At 56.1% G+C, this 19470-nt stretch overlaps 1 protein-coding gene across 4 annotated transcripts; it reads right to left on the bottom strand.

Moving 5' to 3' along the window:
- Positions 1–3114: 3114 nt before the first annotated feature.
- SOX13 (SRY-box transcription factor 13) lies at positions 3115–12743 on the bottom strand (the record flags this gene model as incomplete). 4 transcript variants are annotated; one of them, XM_084245993.1, is made up of 13 exons in its annotated part: positions 12493–12743; positions 11340–11451; positions 11174–11260; positions 9839–10011; positions 9371–9439; positions 8925–9036; positions 6573–6658; positions 6206–6368; positions 5672–5781; positions 5429–5525; positions 4989–5132; positions 3988–4204; positions 3115–3391 (listed from the first exon to the last, which is right to left on the bottom strand). In XM_084245993.1, exons 1-13 carry the CDS (start codon positions 12688–12690, stop codon positions 3115–3117), a joined length of 1845 nt encoding a protein of 614 aa, XP_084102119.1. In that variant the 5' UTR covers positions 12691–12743. The 4 variants fall into 4 exon arrangements, with proteins under 4 accessions (XP_084102119.1, XP_084102118.1, XP_084102117.1 ...); XM_084245992.1 differs by having other exon boundaries at positions 9839–10035; XM_084245991.1 differs by having other exon boundaries at positions 8925–9039; positions 12472–12743.
- Between the last annotated feature and the right edge of the window lie 6727 nt (positions 12744–19470).

Consider the following 19470-nt stretch of genomic DNA (forward strand, 5'->3'; position numbering starts at 1 on the left):
GAAGATCACTACCACTTTTGAATACCTTTGACAAAAAGCTGTTAAACTAAAAATACTAATCTTTGAGACTTCAATTGAGAGGTCAGGTTCTGCCTCATGAGTTACATAGAGTATACGTTGCTGGAGAGGGATCAGAGGGAGGGAGGGAGGAGCACGGGGACTGAGGTGATGGTGCACGGGTGCATTGGGGAAGGAAACTGTGGGGACTACACCTGATGGGGTGGGGGGAAGCAAATATTGTTTAAAAATGAACAATGATGTAAAAAAAATTAAAAGAATTAATATTAAAAAAAAACAAAAATAAAGTGTGGCTAAAAAAAAAAAAAGAATATACATTGCTCACCAGACAGCTTTGAAGGTGACCTTGTACTTTCTGTCCTACCCCAGTTTCCTGTTCTCTGGCCAAAACATCCCCGGCCCTTTCAACCATTCCTCTGAGGACATGACCGCTGGGCTCCCTCCAGTCCTCTTCTACGCAGGATACCTGCCTCTGGGTCACTCCACTGTGACAATGGCCTTTTCTATTGAGGGCCAGACCTGGCATGATATACCCGGAACCAGGCCTGTATGACGTACGCTGGCCATTCACCTCCCTTGTTGAAAACACAGACCTTTATTAATCCTATCCAGGTGTAACTTATTCACAAGAATTGCCAATTGGCTTTGCTGCCCCTATTCCATACTAATGGGTTAATTTTTTTTTTAAGATTTATTTATTTATACAAGAACTGGGGTACAGGCCAGAGGCGCGGGAGGGTGAGAGGCTTCACCAGAGACAGAGCGGGTAACAGAACAGGCAGAAGGACCAAAGATACTGCTGAGGGGAGCAGCGGGTGAGGCAGGAGAGGTCTGCCGTGCCACACTGGTTTCTCCCTGGCCAGCTGGGAATCAAACCTGCGCTGCAGAGGCTGCAGACAGCTTCACAGCACGGCGCTCAACCTGCTGCGCCACCGGGGAGGCCCTAATGGGTTAATTTTTTTATCCACAAGATTTGTCTTTAAATTGCTTGTTAATAATATGCATTTTGAGAATTTTGGCCTGTCTTCCAGTTCTTTCGGAGCTGATGGACTGTTATCTAGTGTGGTAAGCAGTCTCTGAAATCCTCATTCAGAGTATAAGGCCACAGGTAGAGTCTGGATCACACAGAGACCATATTTCATGGGTTGGTATCTTGGGGGACTTAAATGGGGCTTGGGGTACCTAGTGAGCCTTTTCCTATAACTTTTAGAGAGAGCAGCAGGTTGAGTTCCTTCTCTCAAAAGCTAAGCGGGAACCTCCCTGTTGTCAGATGAGGCCAAAGAAGCCCAAAGGGGAGCCTTGGCAGTCGCCACCCTCGCCACGTGGCTGCCTCTGCGGAGAACCCAGGTTTCCTGACTTACTGCAGTGCTCTTACCAGAGCCTCCCTCCTTAGACTTGGGTGAGCACTCAGGGGTGAGGTCTGGCTTAATCCTTAAGGCAGGCCTCACTCATTCAGTGTGCACCTAGGTAGGTCCCTCCACCCCGGGTCTGGGTCTCCCTTGCCTGAAGTTTCCGACCAGGCCCCACACCTGAAGCTCCCTCCAGCTGCCGCCAGAGGGCAGTGGTGCCTGGGCTGGCTGCTCCTTCCGGAATTCTGGACTTGGGCCAGGCCCCACACCACACAAACCCCCCCCTCCCCTGCAAGGGCCAGACTCTGAAATGGTCTGTCTTTATTATGCCAACAGAAAACAAAAAAATTCCCGGAGTGTAAACAGGAGAAATGTGCTGGTTAAGTTACTCATCATTATCTTATTATTAACAAAATAAAGCACTATCTATGTTTACAGTCATAAAAAAAGAAACAGCCTGCAGAGAAGTTGGGCCTTGGGAATGGCAGAAGGTGGGGGCAGGCACAGACTCCATACATACCCCATGGGATTCCTTTCCCACCCTGACCCAAGGGCTGTTCGGGATCTTTGGAGTCAGATACCAATGGGATTTGATTTTCTTAGGACAATTAACTGGTGAACTGTGATCAGGAGTGAGGCAAGGCCCCCCACACACACACAGAGGCAGGAGGGGGCGGGCAGGGAGGGTGGGGAGGAAGCCTGAGTCTTCACCAAGCCCTTCCAAGAAGGGGAAGCCCTCCCACCCCTGCTTGCATGGGTGGAGAGTAGGCCGCCCAGGGCTTCTGGCACTCAGGTTGGGGCCAGGGCTGGGCCATCAGGACAGAGAGAGCCCCTCAGAGGCTGAGCACATTCCCATGCTGCTCCAAGCTAAAAATGGCTCTGTGGGAACCGACTGGCAGAGTCGGGGAGGGGGGCATGGGGAGGGCTGGTGGGCCCAGGGGTGGACCTGGGGCCTACAGAGACCCAGAGTGAGCAGTGGGTATTTAAGGGGCAGGAGACAGGAAAGGGGGGTGAGACATAAAGGGCCCTGCAGAGAGACAAGGACACAGAAAAACGCACACAGGACGCACAGAACCTGAGACACCCAGACTGACAAAGAGGTAGCAATTTGGGGACAAAGAGAAGCAGAGAAAGGCCCCCAGAGAAGCAAGAATGGCATCAAGGGACACACCCACAGGAACTCAGCGTCGGCGCCTGGCACACAGTGGGCACTCAATAAATATCTTGTGCAATGAATGAACAGATGAAAATGCACACGCAAGTGCACGTGTGTACACACACACACATGCAGCAGCCAGAGGCACAACGGGCTTGGCAGCAGATAGCTAGATAGTGAGGGACAGCCGGACCAAAGTGATCTTGGTGATAGAGGAATGGGGTAGGGTGGGGGAGGAGTGTTGGTCCCATGGTGACTGGTCCTGCCAGGACAAAGCATGTGACCTCAGGGTACAGGTCGAGAGCTGCCAGGCCCTAGGGTGGGTAAATCTGCAGGGGAGAAGGGTCAGACAGTGCCTGGCCATGAATCCCGAGGGCCAAGGCGCTCAGCCAGCTCAGCCCATCCCCACCATACAGGCCCTGCCCACCCAGGCCCTAACTCCTCAGGTGTGCCTGCAGGTATGGTGGGGAGGGGGCATCCTCCCTTCTGAATGTATCTACAAGTGCACAGCTATGCCCAGCTCCCGAGCACGCCAAGTCCAAGTACCAACAGAGTCCAGGGGGGCTGCTGTGCCCACCGGCTGGGCCGGGGTCAGTCTGTGAGCACCACCAGCTCCCCGTCGCTCTTTTCCTCGCCCTCTGAGTCCTCGTCCTCGCTGTACCGGTACATCTCGCCATCGGCCACCGAGTGCCGGTCCTCCGTGCCCTCGCCCTCCTCCCGCAGGCTGCAGGTGTTGACAATGACAGGCATGTTGGGGTCCAGGCTTCGGGGCACGTAGTGCTCCACCAGGGGCTGTGCCAGTGGCATGCCCGCCACCCGAGGGTACAGGACATCCGAGCTGCTCATCTGCACCTGGCCAGCCTGGGGGCTGAGGGACAGAAGGAGGCATGGTTAGGGAGGCACCCTCACTTCACTCCAAGCCCGGCCCCACCCCTGCCCCTCACAGGGTCCTCACATCTGATGCCCTGTGGCTCTGAGACACATGCCCTGGCTGCCCCAGCCTTCTGGTGGCCATATTCACTGTAGGCAACAGCCCCCGGGCGGTCCCCGGGAAGCTCCCACAGCTTCCATTCCTGGACGAGCGTGTGAATCCCATTCTTAGGAACTGTATATTTTAAAAGCCCCAGTGGGCTCTTGTTGAAAGGATTCCACCAGGGGGCCTTGGTACCGATATGAGGGTACCTTGGTTTTTAGCCCCCCTGGATTTTTACTGCATTGCCAGAAACAGGATTCACAGGCACATTTCTCTCCTCATTTCTCAGTCACAAATCTTTATCCTGAGCCACAAGGTACCACCAGCCAGTCACCCCTGCCATCACACAGATGATGTCCCCACAAGTGCCTGCGACCCCCATAGGTGCCCTGGAGCCAACAGGCAAAGCACACAGACTCCCAGCTATACGCGGGCCGCACGCATGCACGCACGCACGCACGCAGCCTCAGCTCCCGGGGCGGGCTGCTCACGGGGCCACGTAGCTCTGCCGGGCGTCCTGGCGCCGGGTCCTCATCAGGGCCTTGTACTCGCCCACCCGCAGCCGCTTGCCCTCCACGATGCAGGTGCGCTTGGGCCGTGGCTTGTACTTGTAGTCAGGGTACTTCTCCAGGTGCTGCCTGCTCAGCCTCGCCTGCTCCTCGTAGTAGGGCTGCTTCTCCTGGTTGGTCATGGACTTCCAGCGGGAGCCTGGGCCGGGGCAGGCAGTCAGGACTGTGCTCTCTGCCAACCACCCCAAGCCCCTCAGATCACAAGGCCCTGAGACAGTTTTGGTCCCCAGATATAGGTGCAAGCACTTAGCAAGGGCCTGGCCCAATGTGAGTGCTCCTTGGAGATGGAGTTAATGAAAGAATGAAGCTGGTATGTATGTGACATCCAACTGCCAGCCTAAGATGCAGCACCCACCCCGTCCGAGACCACCCAGCAACATCCAGGCCTTTGGTCTGCTTGATTTGTGTGAACAAACAGGCAGCCACCAGCAGGGCCACAGTCTGGCTCTCTACTTAGGACCAAACACCCCATTCTGGAGTTGATGATAAGACACTGCAGGAGCCTTCTCTTTTAGTCCTACCGTCTGGCCCCCGGTCCTCCTTGACCTCCCATCAGGACATGTATTTTGCAAAACCTTTCTACTGACAATCCAAGGGTAGGAGCTCCTTTTTCCTAACAGTCAGCGCCAGGGTCTGGGCAAACAGTGGAACAAGTTAGGGAGAGATCAGGTCAGCTAAAAGATTCTTTCTCTCCTCCCTTAGAGTTCTTGGGTGCAGCCCCATAATGGTATAAGACCCAGGAACCAGCAGATCCCTGATGGGGTGCAAGATCCCATACCCCAGCAGATCCCTGATGGGGTTCAGCAAGGCTTTGCTCATCATCCTGCAAGCCCTGAGCAGACCCAGCTGACCCAGACCAGGGCCTGCAGGGCGATGGCTCTTAGAGCACCAGGCTCCCGGGGGTCCCGCTCACCGGCTCTTACCAAGGATCTTGCTGATACTAGAGTTGTGCATGTCAGGGAAGGCTTGAAGGATCTTTCTCCGCTCGTCCTTGGCCCACACCATAAAGGCGTTCATGGGCCTCTTGATGTGGCTGCTGTTCCGGGACTCCGGGAAGTGGCGGGAGCCTTGGGGAAAGGGGTGGACTCAGCTGGGGCAGCCAGTCCAGGGAAGGAGAATCCCCCCAGGGCAGGCAGCAGTAACACCCCCTACTTGACCACTAGGTAGTGGTGAGGAGGCGCCCCCCCACCCCCACCACCCCTGCAGCCAGGGACCCACAGACTGACAAGGGGCAGACACAGAAAAAGACTCCACAGACTGACTGAAGCAGAGTGGCTCGGAGCTGTCTCAAGCCTGCTCACCCTGGCCCTGGGGGAAGTGCAGGGCCTCCTGCCCGTCAGCCCGTGTGCAGAGCCTCACTCACCGTCCATATCGCAGCCCAGCATGGCCTCCTCCAGGGGATGCACACAGTTCTCCTCCAGCCGCTCCTTGGTGGGGGAGGTGTCGAGGCCAATGAGGTCCTGGGGTTGACAGAGGCAGCCAGCACATCAGCCCCTCTGTGCTGCCCCACTTGCTCCCCCACCTCCCTTTGGGGGTGTCAAACTATCTCCCACCCCTGGTCACGGCCTGTTCCCTGCTTCCAGTGCAGGGGAGTGGGGGCACATACCTTTCGGAAAGGGGTGTTGGGGGAGCTTTCCAAGGCCCCGCTGTGGTTGTGCAGCAGCTGGCGAGCATCCTGGATGGCTTTGGTGACAGCATCCCCTTCACCAAGGAAGCCTAAGGGGGGTAGGGAGCTGCGGGGTCAGCCACTGCTGCCATGCCCCATGTGCTAGCTCAGTGGGTGCTCCCTCTTGCCCCTGCCAGGGCGGTTGCACTGTGCGTCCCCAAGGGGGCACCCTTTGCATTGGCTGTTGTGCAGTGCCAGTCAGACTAGGAAGGAGCATGGCATCCCCTGAAATTGTGCATTTCACAATCTCTGAATCTCTCATGCTGGCACTGCCTGGTCTGATGTGGTGGCAGAGTAGGAAGGGGGTTTTCTCAGACATTGGATGCTGAGAACTAAAAGGGGCGAAGACAGCAAGCCTCGGCCCTTGCCTTCCAAGAACTAACCCACGCAGGGAAAGGGACACACTCAGATCACCCCCTTGACTCTCCCCCACAAGAGGGCCCTGGGGAAAGGTGTGGGAGGCAGGAAGCTTACCCAGAGGCAGGCTGGGAGGACTGGACTGCAGGTCCCGTGTGGAGGCCCCATGGCTGGGGGGGCGGGGCCCACAGTTGCTCATCTTCAGGCTGGGGGAGCTGGAGGTGTTCGGCAGCTCGGGGGCCTTGGGCTTGGCTGTTAGGTTCAGGGGCTGGGAGGGCTCCTGAGGGAGACCCAGAGAGTCAGAGGACACCAAAGGAGACATGACATCCCCAGAGGGATGAAGGGGACAGAGGGTGACAGAAACCAGCATATCCAGGGCAGGAGACAGGAAAGAAGACAGTGGGAAAAAGTGAAGGGGGAGGGGCCCCTGGGCAGGCAGTAGCCATCACATTCTGGAGGCGGCTGGGCTGGAGGGGGGCCGTACCTGCAGGGGGTGGTGGCCAGCCATGGCCCCCGGCCTCTTCACCACCGGGGCAGGGGGGCTGTGCAGCAACTGCAGCGGATACTCCACTATGGAAAGGGCGGCAAGGAGAAAAGCCCTGGATGAGCACAGAACAGCACACACCCTGCTTGCCGAAGTCCAGCAGCAACGTGGACAGAGGCGCAGAGCAGGCCCGCCTGGCTTCCCACCACTGTCCTCCTAGCCCCCATGTGTGGCCAAGGATCTCCTGCCCATCCCAGCCCACAGATGACCGAGCTGCAACCCAATGGTGGTGCCACCTATCCATTCTAGGGGTGCCTTCTATATGCAAGGCACAAAAGCAGCAGCTTTTGTAGGATACCCTCCCCCCGCGCATTCCCTCCCAGCAACACCGAGGGTGCCACAGGCAGCAGAGCTGGGGTCATTACCCCATAGAGACAGACCTGGAGAAGCAAGATGGGCTGCCCGCTGGTTAAGAAATGGGAGCCTGGGGGTCTGAACCCCAGTCCTCTAGAAGCCACAGCCATTCTGTCCCCCTCTATATGCCCCTTCTCCTTAGCCGACCTCTGCCCTCAATAAGACCCAGCATGGAGGAGCTGCCCATGCAGGTGGCAGAGATCACTACCAAGGCCGGAGGGGGTGGGCTGTCTGGGTAGTGTGTTGGAGAAGTATGTTCCGGGGTGTGCGTGTGAGTGTGTGTGTGGAGAGTGGGCTAGCGTCTGCCGGGTGGGCAGGTGGAGCTGGAGGGTGGGCAAGGTGAGCTCAGGGACAGGCACGATTCATGCAGCTTTGGGAAGGCACACCTGGAGGCTGCGGGCCCCCGCTTGCTAGTGTTCTGGAATAGTCAGCAGCAGCTGGGCCAGTCCAGGTCTTCTACAACTTATTTCCTGCCTCCCTTGTCCACAAAGTGGACCTCCCCTTTCCAGTCCCTGGCCCCAGAAACATCCTTCTAGGTAGTGCCTGGTTCTCTCAGGCCCTCGCATGTCCCCTTCCCCATGCTGGAATGCAGAGCAGAGAGTAGGGCTGGTCAGGGAAGGGTGCCTGGGGCTCCGCAGAACTCAGCCGGTGGACCCTCCTGCCTTTTCTCTCGAGTGGAACAGTGGAGGAGTGGAGGTTAACTGAAAAGCTGTCCTCACCCCTGGAGCAAGATGGCAGCCCCTCTGCCCTGCCTCTGTGACATTTCCCAGGGAATCAATGGCCTCGGCCTAACTTCTGATTCTCGCTCTGTCCCACCATCACTGCCCTGGCTCAGGTCATCATCCCCTGTCACCAGCATCTCCTCCCCAGCCCTCCCTCAGGACTGTCAGACACACAAGCGACAACCCACGCTCTCCTGGAACAGTCAAGCTCACAAGACAAAAAATCAGCTCCTCACCTGGCCCTATCTACCTTTCCCAGCCAGCGCCCACAACCCATCCTGCAACCCCTCTCTCCCCTCAACTCCAGCACCCCGTTGCGACTCCCTGCCTCAGGGTCCAGAGTCTCTGCCTAGATGGCCATCCCCCCGCCCTCTGCCCTCCGGCCCCAGCCCCCAGCATCCCCCTCACAAGTTCACTCTCCCAAGACCAATCAAGCACCACTCCCTCAAGAGACCTCTCCACTGGGCCTCCCTGGTGGCGCAAGGGGTTAAGCACTGCACTATGAAGCAATCCACAGCCTCTGCAATACGAGTTCGATCCCCAGCCAGCCAGGGAGCAACCCACATGGCGCAGCAGTCCTCTGCTGTCTCGCCCGCTGCTCCCCTCAGCAGTGTATTTCAGTCAGTCTGCCTGTTCTGTTCCCCACTGTCTCTGGTGAGTCCTCTCACCCCTTGCATCTCTGGCCTGTACCCCAGCTCTTGTATGCATAAATAAATAAATCTTAAAAAAAGACCTCTCCGGACCCCCCATAATTGGTACCCTGCTCCCTGCCCAGACTGTCCATCCCTTGAGCTCTAAGTCTACCTGCTCTTCCTCCCCCCTGACACATGCTGCTGCCAGAGAGGGTGTGAAGGTAGGGTCACCCATCAGGGAAAGAGGGAGAGGGTGAATTGGGGAGATGGGCACACCGCAGATGATGTTCTACACATAAATATTCTGGTACAGAACCCCAAGAAAGGAATCAAAAAGGAATAAAAAAACAAATAAATTTTGAGAATGGAGAAAAATATTATGGCACAATAAATGTGCCACATCTGCTTACATCTGGAAAGCACATCCTAGTTTCCAACATACTTCATCCCAGTGGATGAAGATGGGATTGTTCTTCCACTGGGCGGCCCCAGAAAGACCACACCGCAAATTATGGAGGGGGGTTCTGGCTCCTTCCCTCCCAACCTCAGGAGGGCTCAGCAGCAGCAGTCGCCCCCACACTCACCTGGCTTGCAGGGGATAGGCTGAATGGGCAGAGCCAGCTGGGAGTCAGGGGTGACAGGCAGAGGCTGGTGGCTCGGGGGGAAGGCCGGGATCATGACATAAGGCATGTTGACCTGCTGGGAGCAGAGAGATGCTATGTGAGTCCGTGGGGCCCGCACAACTACCCAACTGTGGCCACTCCTGGACAGAGAGGGAGGTCCAGAGCCTGGGGCAGAGACAGTTTTCAAAAGATGCCATGCCACCTCCGTGGGTCCCTGCCACCAGCCTTCAGGTCCCCACTGGGAAGGAAGATATTCTGGTCCCTCCCTTAAAACAGGGAAGAAAACAGAGGAGGGGGCTAGAGCAGAAATGGGCTGCAGACCTGAGCAACTGGGCCCTCCTTCCCCTCTCCAGGCTGGTGTCCCTGAACTTCCTGCCACCCCTGACCCAGCTTGCCCCTCTTTTTACCTGTATCTGCTGTTGAAGGAGGTTGATCTTATGCTGTTGCTGAATCAGCTGCTGCTGCTGCTTAGCAATCTGGTAGAAAAGAGTAGCCAAAGGGAGACATGGACATTAGGCCCGGGTCCCCACACCCCAGATCTCCCTGCTAATGCAAGCTGCAGAGGAGAGCAGGCAAAACCAGTTTATCCTCAGAATTCATTTTCCTTTTGTGGGGAGCTCATCCTCCCCTCAGAGTCCAGGGATGGTGCATGGGCAGGGAGTAGCCAGCTGCCCTTGTTCAGAGCCCCTCATACCCCTAAACCCCACATCCCCCCACCAGGGCTTCCCAACAGCCAGAGGTGGGACCCCACCTCTGCCAGCCCCCCACCCCCGCCAGACCCCTCAGCCTGCACTGGCTAGGCCCAACACAAGTGCTTCTCTCCAGGTCCTGACAGATGCCTCCCTGGAAAGAAAGCCCAGCATCTCCCAGCCCACCTGTTCCTGCTGCTGCCGGGCCAGCTCCATCTGCTGCTGCTGCTTCTCGAAGAGCATGGCAGCCATGTTCTTCTGCTCCGAGTGGGCCGTGAGGAGCTGGTCCCGCAGGGTGGACAGCTGGTGGATCATGACCAGAAGCTGGAGCTCCTTCTCTGCCAGGCTCTCCTGGGTCCCTGCTCCACAGGGAAACAGTCGCACTGAGAATTTCTGTTCATCTCTCCAGGCACCACCCACCATCGAACACTTCCTGAGCACCTGCTCCACCCCAGGTCTGTCAGGCTGTGAGTCAAATTGAGACAAGACCCCTGCAGGGATCTTGCTACCTGACCACTAGCTGGCCCTAGAAATTTCCACCACTGGCCACTGACCCCAATGGCCACTACTGGTCACTGACTCCAGGCCCTGATAATGCTCGCAGCAGGGGTCTCAGTCCCAGATGGCCTCCTGGCCTCCATTCCCAGGCATCCCACAGGACAGCCGTGGGACATGCAGACTTGGGAGCAGGACAGACCTGGATTCAAATTTCAACACTGTCCACCTGTGACCTGTTGGACAAGTTACCAACTTCTCTGCACTTTCATTTTTCTAATATATAAATGACCCCAATAACGGTCACATCACAGGGTTGCTGAGAGGACTGAAGGAGACAATGAGTGCAAAGCTCTTCGCCCAGGACCTGGTGCATGGTCCTCGATCAGCAAACGTCAGTGTGCTCCTGCCCTCCCAGGTAGCTGAGGTCAAACGCCGCAGTGAACTAAGGCTGCGGCCCATTGCACAGGGTCACCCAAGGAGCCTTTGGAAAAGGCCTCCAGCTGCAGGGTTCTCACTGGGTTGGTGGGGTGGGCCCGCGCGCCTGCACTGTTTGCAGTTCCCTCTGTGGTTGTGACTCAGCCTTGCAGGGTAATGAACACCTTGATGCATCCAAGCAGCAGCCCTTTAATAACCACTTCCGCTCACTTAGTGAGGCCCGGTGGCCTAGAATTAGTATCATCAGTGAAGAATAAGGGCACGTTCAGCTCATTTTATAGTTAGATCTGGGAAATGGCAATGACCTACCCAAGGTCACAGGTCCCTGGTAAGAGCCCAAACCCATATCCATGAGATGTGACTCCTACCAGGCCTTGCCTACATGGGGTTGAAGCAGGCCTGAGGCCTGGTCCCTGGGTGAGGGGGCTGCTGACCTCTAGGGCTAGGCAGGAGCTGAAGTAGCACAGGTGAGGTATGGGGGAACTAAGAGCTCCAATAATTGCCCCACCTACCCTGGCTGCGTGGCCAGGCCTGGAGAAGGGAAAGGGGCCCAGGCATCCCTGCCCTGCCTGCCCACACAGCCTTCACCTTTGACATCTTTGGTTTCCACAGCGCTCCTTCCCAGAAATCTCTCCTTCCAGTCACTGGACAGCAGCTTCTCAATGGCAGGCACAACTGGAAGATACAAAGAGCTGTGGCAGCTGTCCCAAGACCTCACCACAGGTGCCTGCCTCTGGCTGGGGAGGCAGCTTACCTGCCTTCAAATTTCGGTTGAAGTCCAGCTTCTCCTGGCTTCCAGAGGCCACCTCAGAGCCTCCTGGTCTCCTGGGTTCTGGGGACCCCCTGCTCTCCGGGGAGCTGCAATCCTGCAAGACACACAGAATGTCACTGTCACCCCCAAGAAGGGGGCTGACTGCAAGGCAGGCCAACCATCCCTGAGACGGGCCTCCTGAGTCCACCCCCAGGACCCTCCCTCCCCACCTTTGCTCTGACTTTGCTGGACATATCGAAAGGACAGAAGTTTGAGACCTGGTTCCAGCCCCAGCTTGGGGATTCACAAGGTGCTTGATCCACAAGAGTCCCTGAGCATCCCTGCCCCTAACTTGTCTTCCGAGAGGAGACATCCTAATCCCCACCCTGTCCTAGGACTGCAGCTGGGGTGGTGGGGCTTGATGAGTGTGGTGAGGCTGGCACTGCCAAAAGCCAGCAATGAATTAGTCCTGCCAGGCACCCACTCCTGGGCCCCCACCCACCCTGCTGAGACACAGTAACCTACAGTACCCTCTTTCCTCTGCGTCCTCTCCACTCCTGAAGGCCTGGCGTGGGGCCTGAATCTACCAGGATCTACCCCACCCCACCTCCTAATTCCCTCCCGTATTTCTCCAGGTTGGCTCCCGCCCCAGAACCCTAAAACTCTTCTTATTCGGGCTCGTGTTTCCTTTTGGCATCTCTGCACAGAATCATGGCGCTCTGAAGAGCCACGAGCATCCTGGCCGCTCCTTGCTTTAGGGAGGAGGAACGGAATTGCCTTTAACAGCGATTTAACTCTGGCTTGGATAAGAAGGCTGCTTTCCTCAAACCATATGAGAAAGCTGGTAGATGACCTTTACGTCAATCTTTGAACTGTTGATCCTGCCCCTCCGACTCGCCCACCAGGGACACACCTGGTGAGCCGCTAACATCAGATGAGTGAGCACAGGACGATGGCCTGGTGTCCAGCCAGGATGACCCTGGCAGGCCCTCTCCATTCACTTGAGTCCTGCCCAGAGAGGAATGGTTCTGCCTGTTCTCTGCCCCGCTGGGGAGTAAGTGTCCACCTGGCCCAATGGTGGGCAGAGCCCTGGGGTATGGGCTACGGAGATCAGGAGGGGACACTGACCCAGTACCCCTGGGAAAGTGCTAGGCACCTGAGCTGGAGCTTGGGGGTCTGCACCATCCTGCGGGGCCCGGGCTGAGTCTCCAGGCTGGGGTTCAGCTGTGGCTGTCGCGCCCTGGGGGGCCTCATGGCAGAGTTCCTTCTTCCCCTCTGACTTGACGGTACAGTTCACCATGGTGCCAGCACCATCCAGGGCTAGCTGGGCAGAGCCAGGACTCCTCATGGACATCCTGTGGGCAAAGAGCAGATGAGTAAGTCCTGAGGCCCAGCAGGGTGATCCTATCCTGCCCTTCCCTCTCCCCAGTCCAAACAGGCACATGCACACAGGATGTAATTTTGTTCCTTTTTTTAAAAAATAAGTACAATAAAGCCAGGTATATAATACATGACTCGTGCTTATATACGTGTGTGTGTTCATATTTGCAATTAGTTACCAACATGGAATATCACATACACTCTGGATTTACGTCTCTTGAAGTTGGTCTGTGGTAACCTACAAGTGGAATCAGAAGCAGGTGCTCCTCTGGCCAGACCAATTTGCCCTAGTCCTCACCACTCCCTGCTATTTCCCAAAAGGGAAACCCAAAATGGAAACCATGTACCAAAACACGTACCAATACTCTTCACAAAATACTTTTTTTTTGTTTTTCTTAGAAACAAAAGTGAAATTTTTTTTTCAGCTTTCTTCACTTTGCCATCAATCTGCCAAACGTGGGAAAATAAACAAGTAGAGAGATGAGTGGCTTTCAGAAAACTATCAGGCATTTGCAAATCCTGGCTGAAGCAGACTCTGCCTCCCTGCCGTCCCACCACTCCCTGGGGCTTCTAAGAAGCAGAGTAACCCCTGGTTCCCAAGGAACAGCTTGGATTAGCCATGCAGTCTCAGGCCGGAGCAGCAGAGGCCCACGGCTCACCATGGCTCACCATGGCTCACCATGGCTCACCATGGCTCACCATGGCTCACCGGCCCACCGGCTCACCGGCCCACCCTCCAGAGTCATGGAGATAAGAGGTGGGGCCTGCCACGGCTCCCCCACCAATCACTGGGCTACCTTGAGCAGGTTATTTAACCTTATCAGTTCAGCTTCCTCATCTGTAAAATGGGCAGGAGGAAGGACTGTGGAGGAGTCGTCTTTCTGAGAATGGTGTGTGGCACCAGTGAATCCCCATGTGGTGTTTGTTATGCCACGGCTAGTTGGAATAGAGCACCAGGACCCACAATCTCAGTGTGGTCTGGGGACTTATTTGAGAGGCAAAGTCAGTGATGGCCCACAAATCAAAATGTCTGGAGGTGGTGGTATGGGGATCTTCTTAACAAGACTTGCTAAATAATGTTCTTAAAAGTTTTTAACAAGAGGGAACTCCCTGGTGGCGCAAGGGGATTAAGACACAGCACTGTGGAGACATCCACAGCCACTGCAGCACGAGTTCGATCCCCGGCCAGGGAGCTGACCCACATGGCACAGCAGACCTCTCCTGACTCTCCCGCTGCTCCCCTCAGCAGTGTATTTCGGTCAGTCTGCCTGTTCTGCTCCCCACTCTGTCTCTGGTGAATCCTCTCTCCCCCTGCAACTTGGACCTCTACCCCAGTTCTTGTATGCATAAATAAATAAATCTTTTAAAAAAGTTTTTAACAAGATATTTTTAACAAGAGTAAGTGATTAAACAAATAAAATTAATAGTTTTTAACATGGCATTAAATTGGGGGAGGTGGAAGCCAAAAAAGAGATACAGTGAAACAGCTCTTAGATGCAAGGTGCAGGTGACTATCTGCCTACTGCACAAGTCTGCACAATAAAATGTTTTGTAACAACAATGAATAAGGAAGGCCAGGTGCTCTGCACCACCCAGTTCATGTACATTAATTAAATACCCTAAAGAGCATTATAGTTGAATAAGATACCACCCTACAGATCAGACCGCACTAGGCTCTCCTGCCACTTTCAAAAGGCCCTGGAAGATGGCCTGGAAGCTAGGACAGGGCACTGCAGGGTGAGGGGCATCAAATGGAGACCCCGGCCCAGTTGGCCCCGGGGCTGTCTGGCTCTGAGTCTCCTCCCACCGCCCAGGGACCTGGAAGGCCTCCAGGAAGCAGGCAGCTCGGCCCAGCCCATCCGGGCACAGGGAGGGGTGCGGAGCAGGGGGCGCTGGGGAGGGGGCATTATCCTGAAGCTGAGGGCAGCAATTACATAACAAACAAACCCCGGGCTCAAGCTGTGAATTAATCAAACCGCTGAAAATAAAACCTTCCTCTCAGGAACTTCAGACAAAAGAAACGAAAACAACCAGGCTGGCTGGAAAATAAAAGGCAGCATCGCTGAAAGGGGGACAAAAGGAAACCAGACAATAGGGTGTTGGACAAAGGCAATAAAGCCAAAGGAAGTGTGACAGGCGAACAATGCGGGCTGTGGGCTTCTGATCCCGGCCCGGCTCTGCGCCACCGCTCGCTCCCCACACCCGCTGCTCCGCGTGGGCGCGGGCGGGCCACCAGGTCGCCTCCGGCCCTGGACGTGGGCCTGGGGGTTTTCTCCTTTCTGTCCCAACTCGGTGGCCTTCCAGCTCCTACCTCCGCGCCTTCCTTCCCCAGGCAGCCCAGAGACTTAAGGTCAGCCGAGCTGCCACAGAGGCCTGGGGGGACTTGGCGGCCACCTTGCCAGGTGACTTGCTGCGCCCGCCCGCCCATCCCCCCGGCCTGAGCCGAGGCGGAGGCAGGGTGGGTACCTGCCCTGGACGGTGCTGCCCAGCCCGGCAGCTCGCTGGTGTGGCCCGGGGGAGCATGCACCACGGCCGGTCTAAAGGAACTGTCCCAAACCGCGGTTTGGCCATGCTCCTTAATAACTGGTTATTGATCACATGCTGAAACTGTATGACTTGAACATGTTCAGTTAAATTAAATACATTAAAATTAATTTTGCTTGTTTCTTTTTACACTTCTTGAAGGAGCTACTAGAAAAAGTACCCTTAAGAGTGTAGTTCGGGGCCTCCCCGGTGGCGCAGCAGTTGAGCGCTGGGTTGCAAAGCTGCCCGCAGCCTCTGCAGCGCCGGTTCGATCCCCGGCTGCTCCCCGGCCACCGGAGGAGGGTCCCGCATGGCGCGCAGACCTCTCCTGCTGCCGGCTGCTCCCCTCAGCAGTGTACTTCGGTCCTTCTGCCTGCTCTGCTCCGCGCTTTGGCTCTGGTGAATTCTCTCACCCTCCCGCACTTCTGACTGTACCCAGTGCATGTATAAACAAACAAGCAAACAAACAAATAAATAAATAAACATGCCTCTATTAAAAAAAAAAAAAAGAGTGTAGTTCGTGCAAGAAAGCAATTCCTGTGCAAAAATGAATAATGACGTAAGAAAATTTTTTAAAGTGTGCTGTTCATATTTCTGTTGGACCACGTTCTTTCAGCTGTGATGGTCTTTTCTACTCACACTGAACCCCCAAGAGTACCCCCCGTCAAGCCCTGTGGATTATCTTTACACAGGGGAGCCTGCCTCCTGGGTGCCCCTGCTCCTCCTGGCCTCAGGCGCCATACCTGGTAACAAAGCTGCATGGTGACCCCTGGTGCCGCCAGGTAGCCAGGCCCCTGACCATGGCGTCTGTCTTGCTCTGCCTCTGGTCCCTGGGGCCCATTTGTTGATGGAGAAGCAACAGCTCAGGCCTGGGTCCCCTTTTGGGAAGAGGATCCTGGTCACCTCTGGCTTCCCCTCCAGCCTCCCCACACAGCCTGCTCAGGAAAGATTGCTTTCTCTGTCCTGTCACAGCCTAGAGGCCAGACAGACAAAAGTCTCTCTGAAGAGCTATAGGACCAGGCTCTGAACCCTAACTCTCCCCGCTTTTTCCCAGAGTAGGGAGCAAAATCCACGTGTGACAAATGAAATGAATAAGGGACAGAATGATGTGGCGGTGAGGCATCAGCATGCCTGGTCCCTGCTGTCCTTCCGCAGCTGGGTCCCTGTGTTATAGGACAGGGAGAGAACCCGTTTAATATCGGGGTTGCTCTATAACACCTGCTTCACCCCTGCAGGCTCTGTCTGTAAAATGAGGGAAACTAGGGGATGGGTGTGTTCAATGGGATGGTTCAGAGCACTCACAGTTTGGGGGTTCAACCACCCAAGTCCAAATCCCTGCACCAGCTGACCCGTGGGACCTTCGGCACAATAGTTAACCCTAAGCCTCTGTCTCCCCGTCCATATAATGGGTATAATTACCCATGTTTTGCGGGTGCTGTGAAGGTTAAATAATATAGGGTGCCCCCAGAGTGGGGTGGTTGAGAAGGAGCCTTCCATTAACACTCACCCCCTTACATTCTCATGGCCCTGAGCTTGGCCTTCAAAGCACTTATCACACAGGTGGTAATGACACCCTCACATGCTTAATCTACTTCTGACTCGCCCAGTAGCAGCCTGAGAACTCACCCAGCCCTCCCCTGTGGAAGCAGGCCTGCCTTTGCTCATCATTGCAGCCCACCCCCAGCACAGCACAGGGCCCGGAGCATAGTAGGTGCTCATGAAACAGCTGTACTGCATTCAGAGAGCACGATCGTGCTCGCCCACAAGGCACATGGCAGACCTAACATGAGGCAGCCACCCTCTTATCAGAGGCTTGCTCTCCAAGGTATCGTGCCCACGCCCTCCCCTCTCACATCCAGTGTCCTCCCAGGCCTCTTCCTGGCATCTAAATCCTATGAGTGACCTAAACCACCCCCTCCCTGCACCAAGGTGTCCATCTCTTTTGTTTATACCTTAGGACAGTAAGAAGCATTTTCCATACCTGTGGAAATCTTCCCTTAAGTCTTTTCTTCTTTTTCAGAGACTAAAATAAAACCTCCCATTTCCCTCGCTCCTTCTTGTGTGGTTCCTTGGGACGCTTTAAAGATCAACCTCTCCTCTCCCAGAGGCCCAGAGCCGCACAGGAGATATGAATCAGGGTCCCCCAGTTCCTACTGGAGACCTGGTCAGAGGCCACAAGCCCACAGAACACTCCACGGGCCTCCCCATCACAGTGGCAATGCTCCTGTGTGAACTCCTCCCCCTCGCCCAGCCTAATTCATATTTTTAAGTAGAGACTGAAGCCAGAGAAGCTGAGTTCAGGCAGCTGGTCGAGTAGGGTCGGAGGGGACAGCATCCCTGCCCGGACCCCCAGTCCCTTCTTGGGAACCCAGTCCACAGTTCCCACCGCTGCCGTCCCACCTGGACCTCACCTGGGCTCTGGGAAGAGGTGAAGGCCCTGGGGGAGAGGGTTCCGGCCACGCTCCCCCTTAAAGTGAGTCTTTGCAAGTTCGCCCCGATTTCAGCGCCAAGGTACTGGCAGAGAGAAGCACCTGCCCTGCCCCCCTGAGCTCCTCTGAGCCACCCTGAAAACAACAGGTGTGAGTCTCCTGTGCCTCCTCCACAACGGACCCTCTCCAGCCCCTCTACCCCCACAGGCCCCAAAGCACTTCCAGACACAGGTCCCCTTTTCTACCCCAAACCACTAGTCAGCCACCTCCTCTCCCCGACCTGCCAAGACCCTCCCAGCCCACTGGATTGGAATCAAAGGAGTTTTCACTCTCAGTCCTTCCTCCCTCCAGGCAACAGCCCCCACCCCCAATATCAAGATACAGATAAAGACAGATAAATTCCAGTCATCGGAGCATGACGGGTGACTCAGACTCAGACTCGGGGCACAGGAAGACAGCCTGGACAGAGAGGCAGACCCTCCGGACCACCCTTCCCCTGGGCACACACCAAACCCTCATGCAGGCTCCCCCACCTCCCAGACTGGCCCTGAGTGGGTGGTGCTGAGGGGTGCTGCCAGGGAAGATCCACACACAGGGCTGAGTCCCAGGGAAACGTCACTTCCTCTCAAAGCCCCTTGAGACCTGAGAGCCTCAGGCAGCCTTAACAATAGCCAGAGGCGTGGGTGCCCAGAATGGTGCCCTGGTGCCACATCCTGCCATTCTTCTCCCAGGCCGCACCCTGCCACCCTTCCTGGCTACGCCCGATCCTATCTCTGATGTTTACTCAGAGCTGGGAGCTGGGCCGGCTGCAGTCTTGGTTGGGACAAAGCTTTCCTGAGAGGCCCCCCTCACCCTCTCTGCCCTGGGCATATCAGATCCAGGTCATGCGGCCAGGTCTGGTCCAGCCCAGCCCCCCATCCTGGGCTGATCCTGGGCTGGCCAAGGTGGTCACTGCTTGGCAGAGCAGCCAACACAAGCCAGACAGAGCCTTGGCAAACACAGGGCTCCTCTCTTCCAGCCGGTGAGAGAAGGAAGCACCCCCACCCCACCTGGCCCACAGCAAGGCTGACCACCCAGGCCAAGGGCATGAAGCTCAGAAGAAGCCTGAGAGACTATAGCTGCTTCCTCCCACTTAACGTTCCTTTCTGGGTCTCAGGCCTCGGAGGCACCTGAGTCCAGGAGGAGAACCGGAGAGGAGCCAGAGGGAAAGTGTGGAGCAGGGGACAGCATGGAGCTGGGGACAGCACGGAAGTGCTGTCCAGGTTCCCAACAGGATGTGCACTTCCCCTGGCCTGCGCAAAGTCAAGGCAAGGTCAGAGCACCCCAGGACTCTCTTCTTGGGGCCTTCTCCTTGCTCAGGCCCTGGTGCTATGTCCCCCCTACCCCCTCAGCAGCACCCCAACAGGCAGCTGCAGGGCCTGTCCTTGTCTCCCAGTGACCAACTCAGCACACAGCAAGATGGCACAGTGGGGCTGATGGCCTAATCCAAGGCCTCCCTTTGAGGGAAGCCCTGAACATTCACCAAAGGAAGGGGAGGCAGGACAGAGCACTTACTTGGCCAAGCGCGCTGGGTGAGGAGCTCTCAGCTCATTCCCCTGCCTCCCCAAGGCCCAGTGGAGATGGCATCTGAACCCAGGCCTCACAGTGCCCAAACTCTTATCTTTTCATCTACTAGCTATGCCCTGGCAGTTCTCCCCCACCCCAGATAACAGGATCCGGTCCAGCTAAGACAGATCTGCCACGGTCTTCGCTGCTTACAGGATTCAAGTTGTTTTCGCCTTGAGACATGGGCGAAAGAAAAT

This window comes from Talpa europaea (genome assembly GCF_964194135.1).
Source record: "Talpa europaea genome assembly, chromosome: 10".
Classification (NCBI taxonomy): Eukaryota; Metazoa; Chordata; class Mammalia; order Eulipotyphla; family Talpidae; genus Talpa; species Talpa europaea.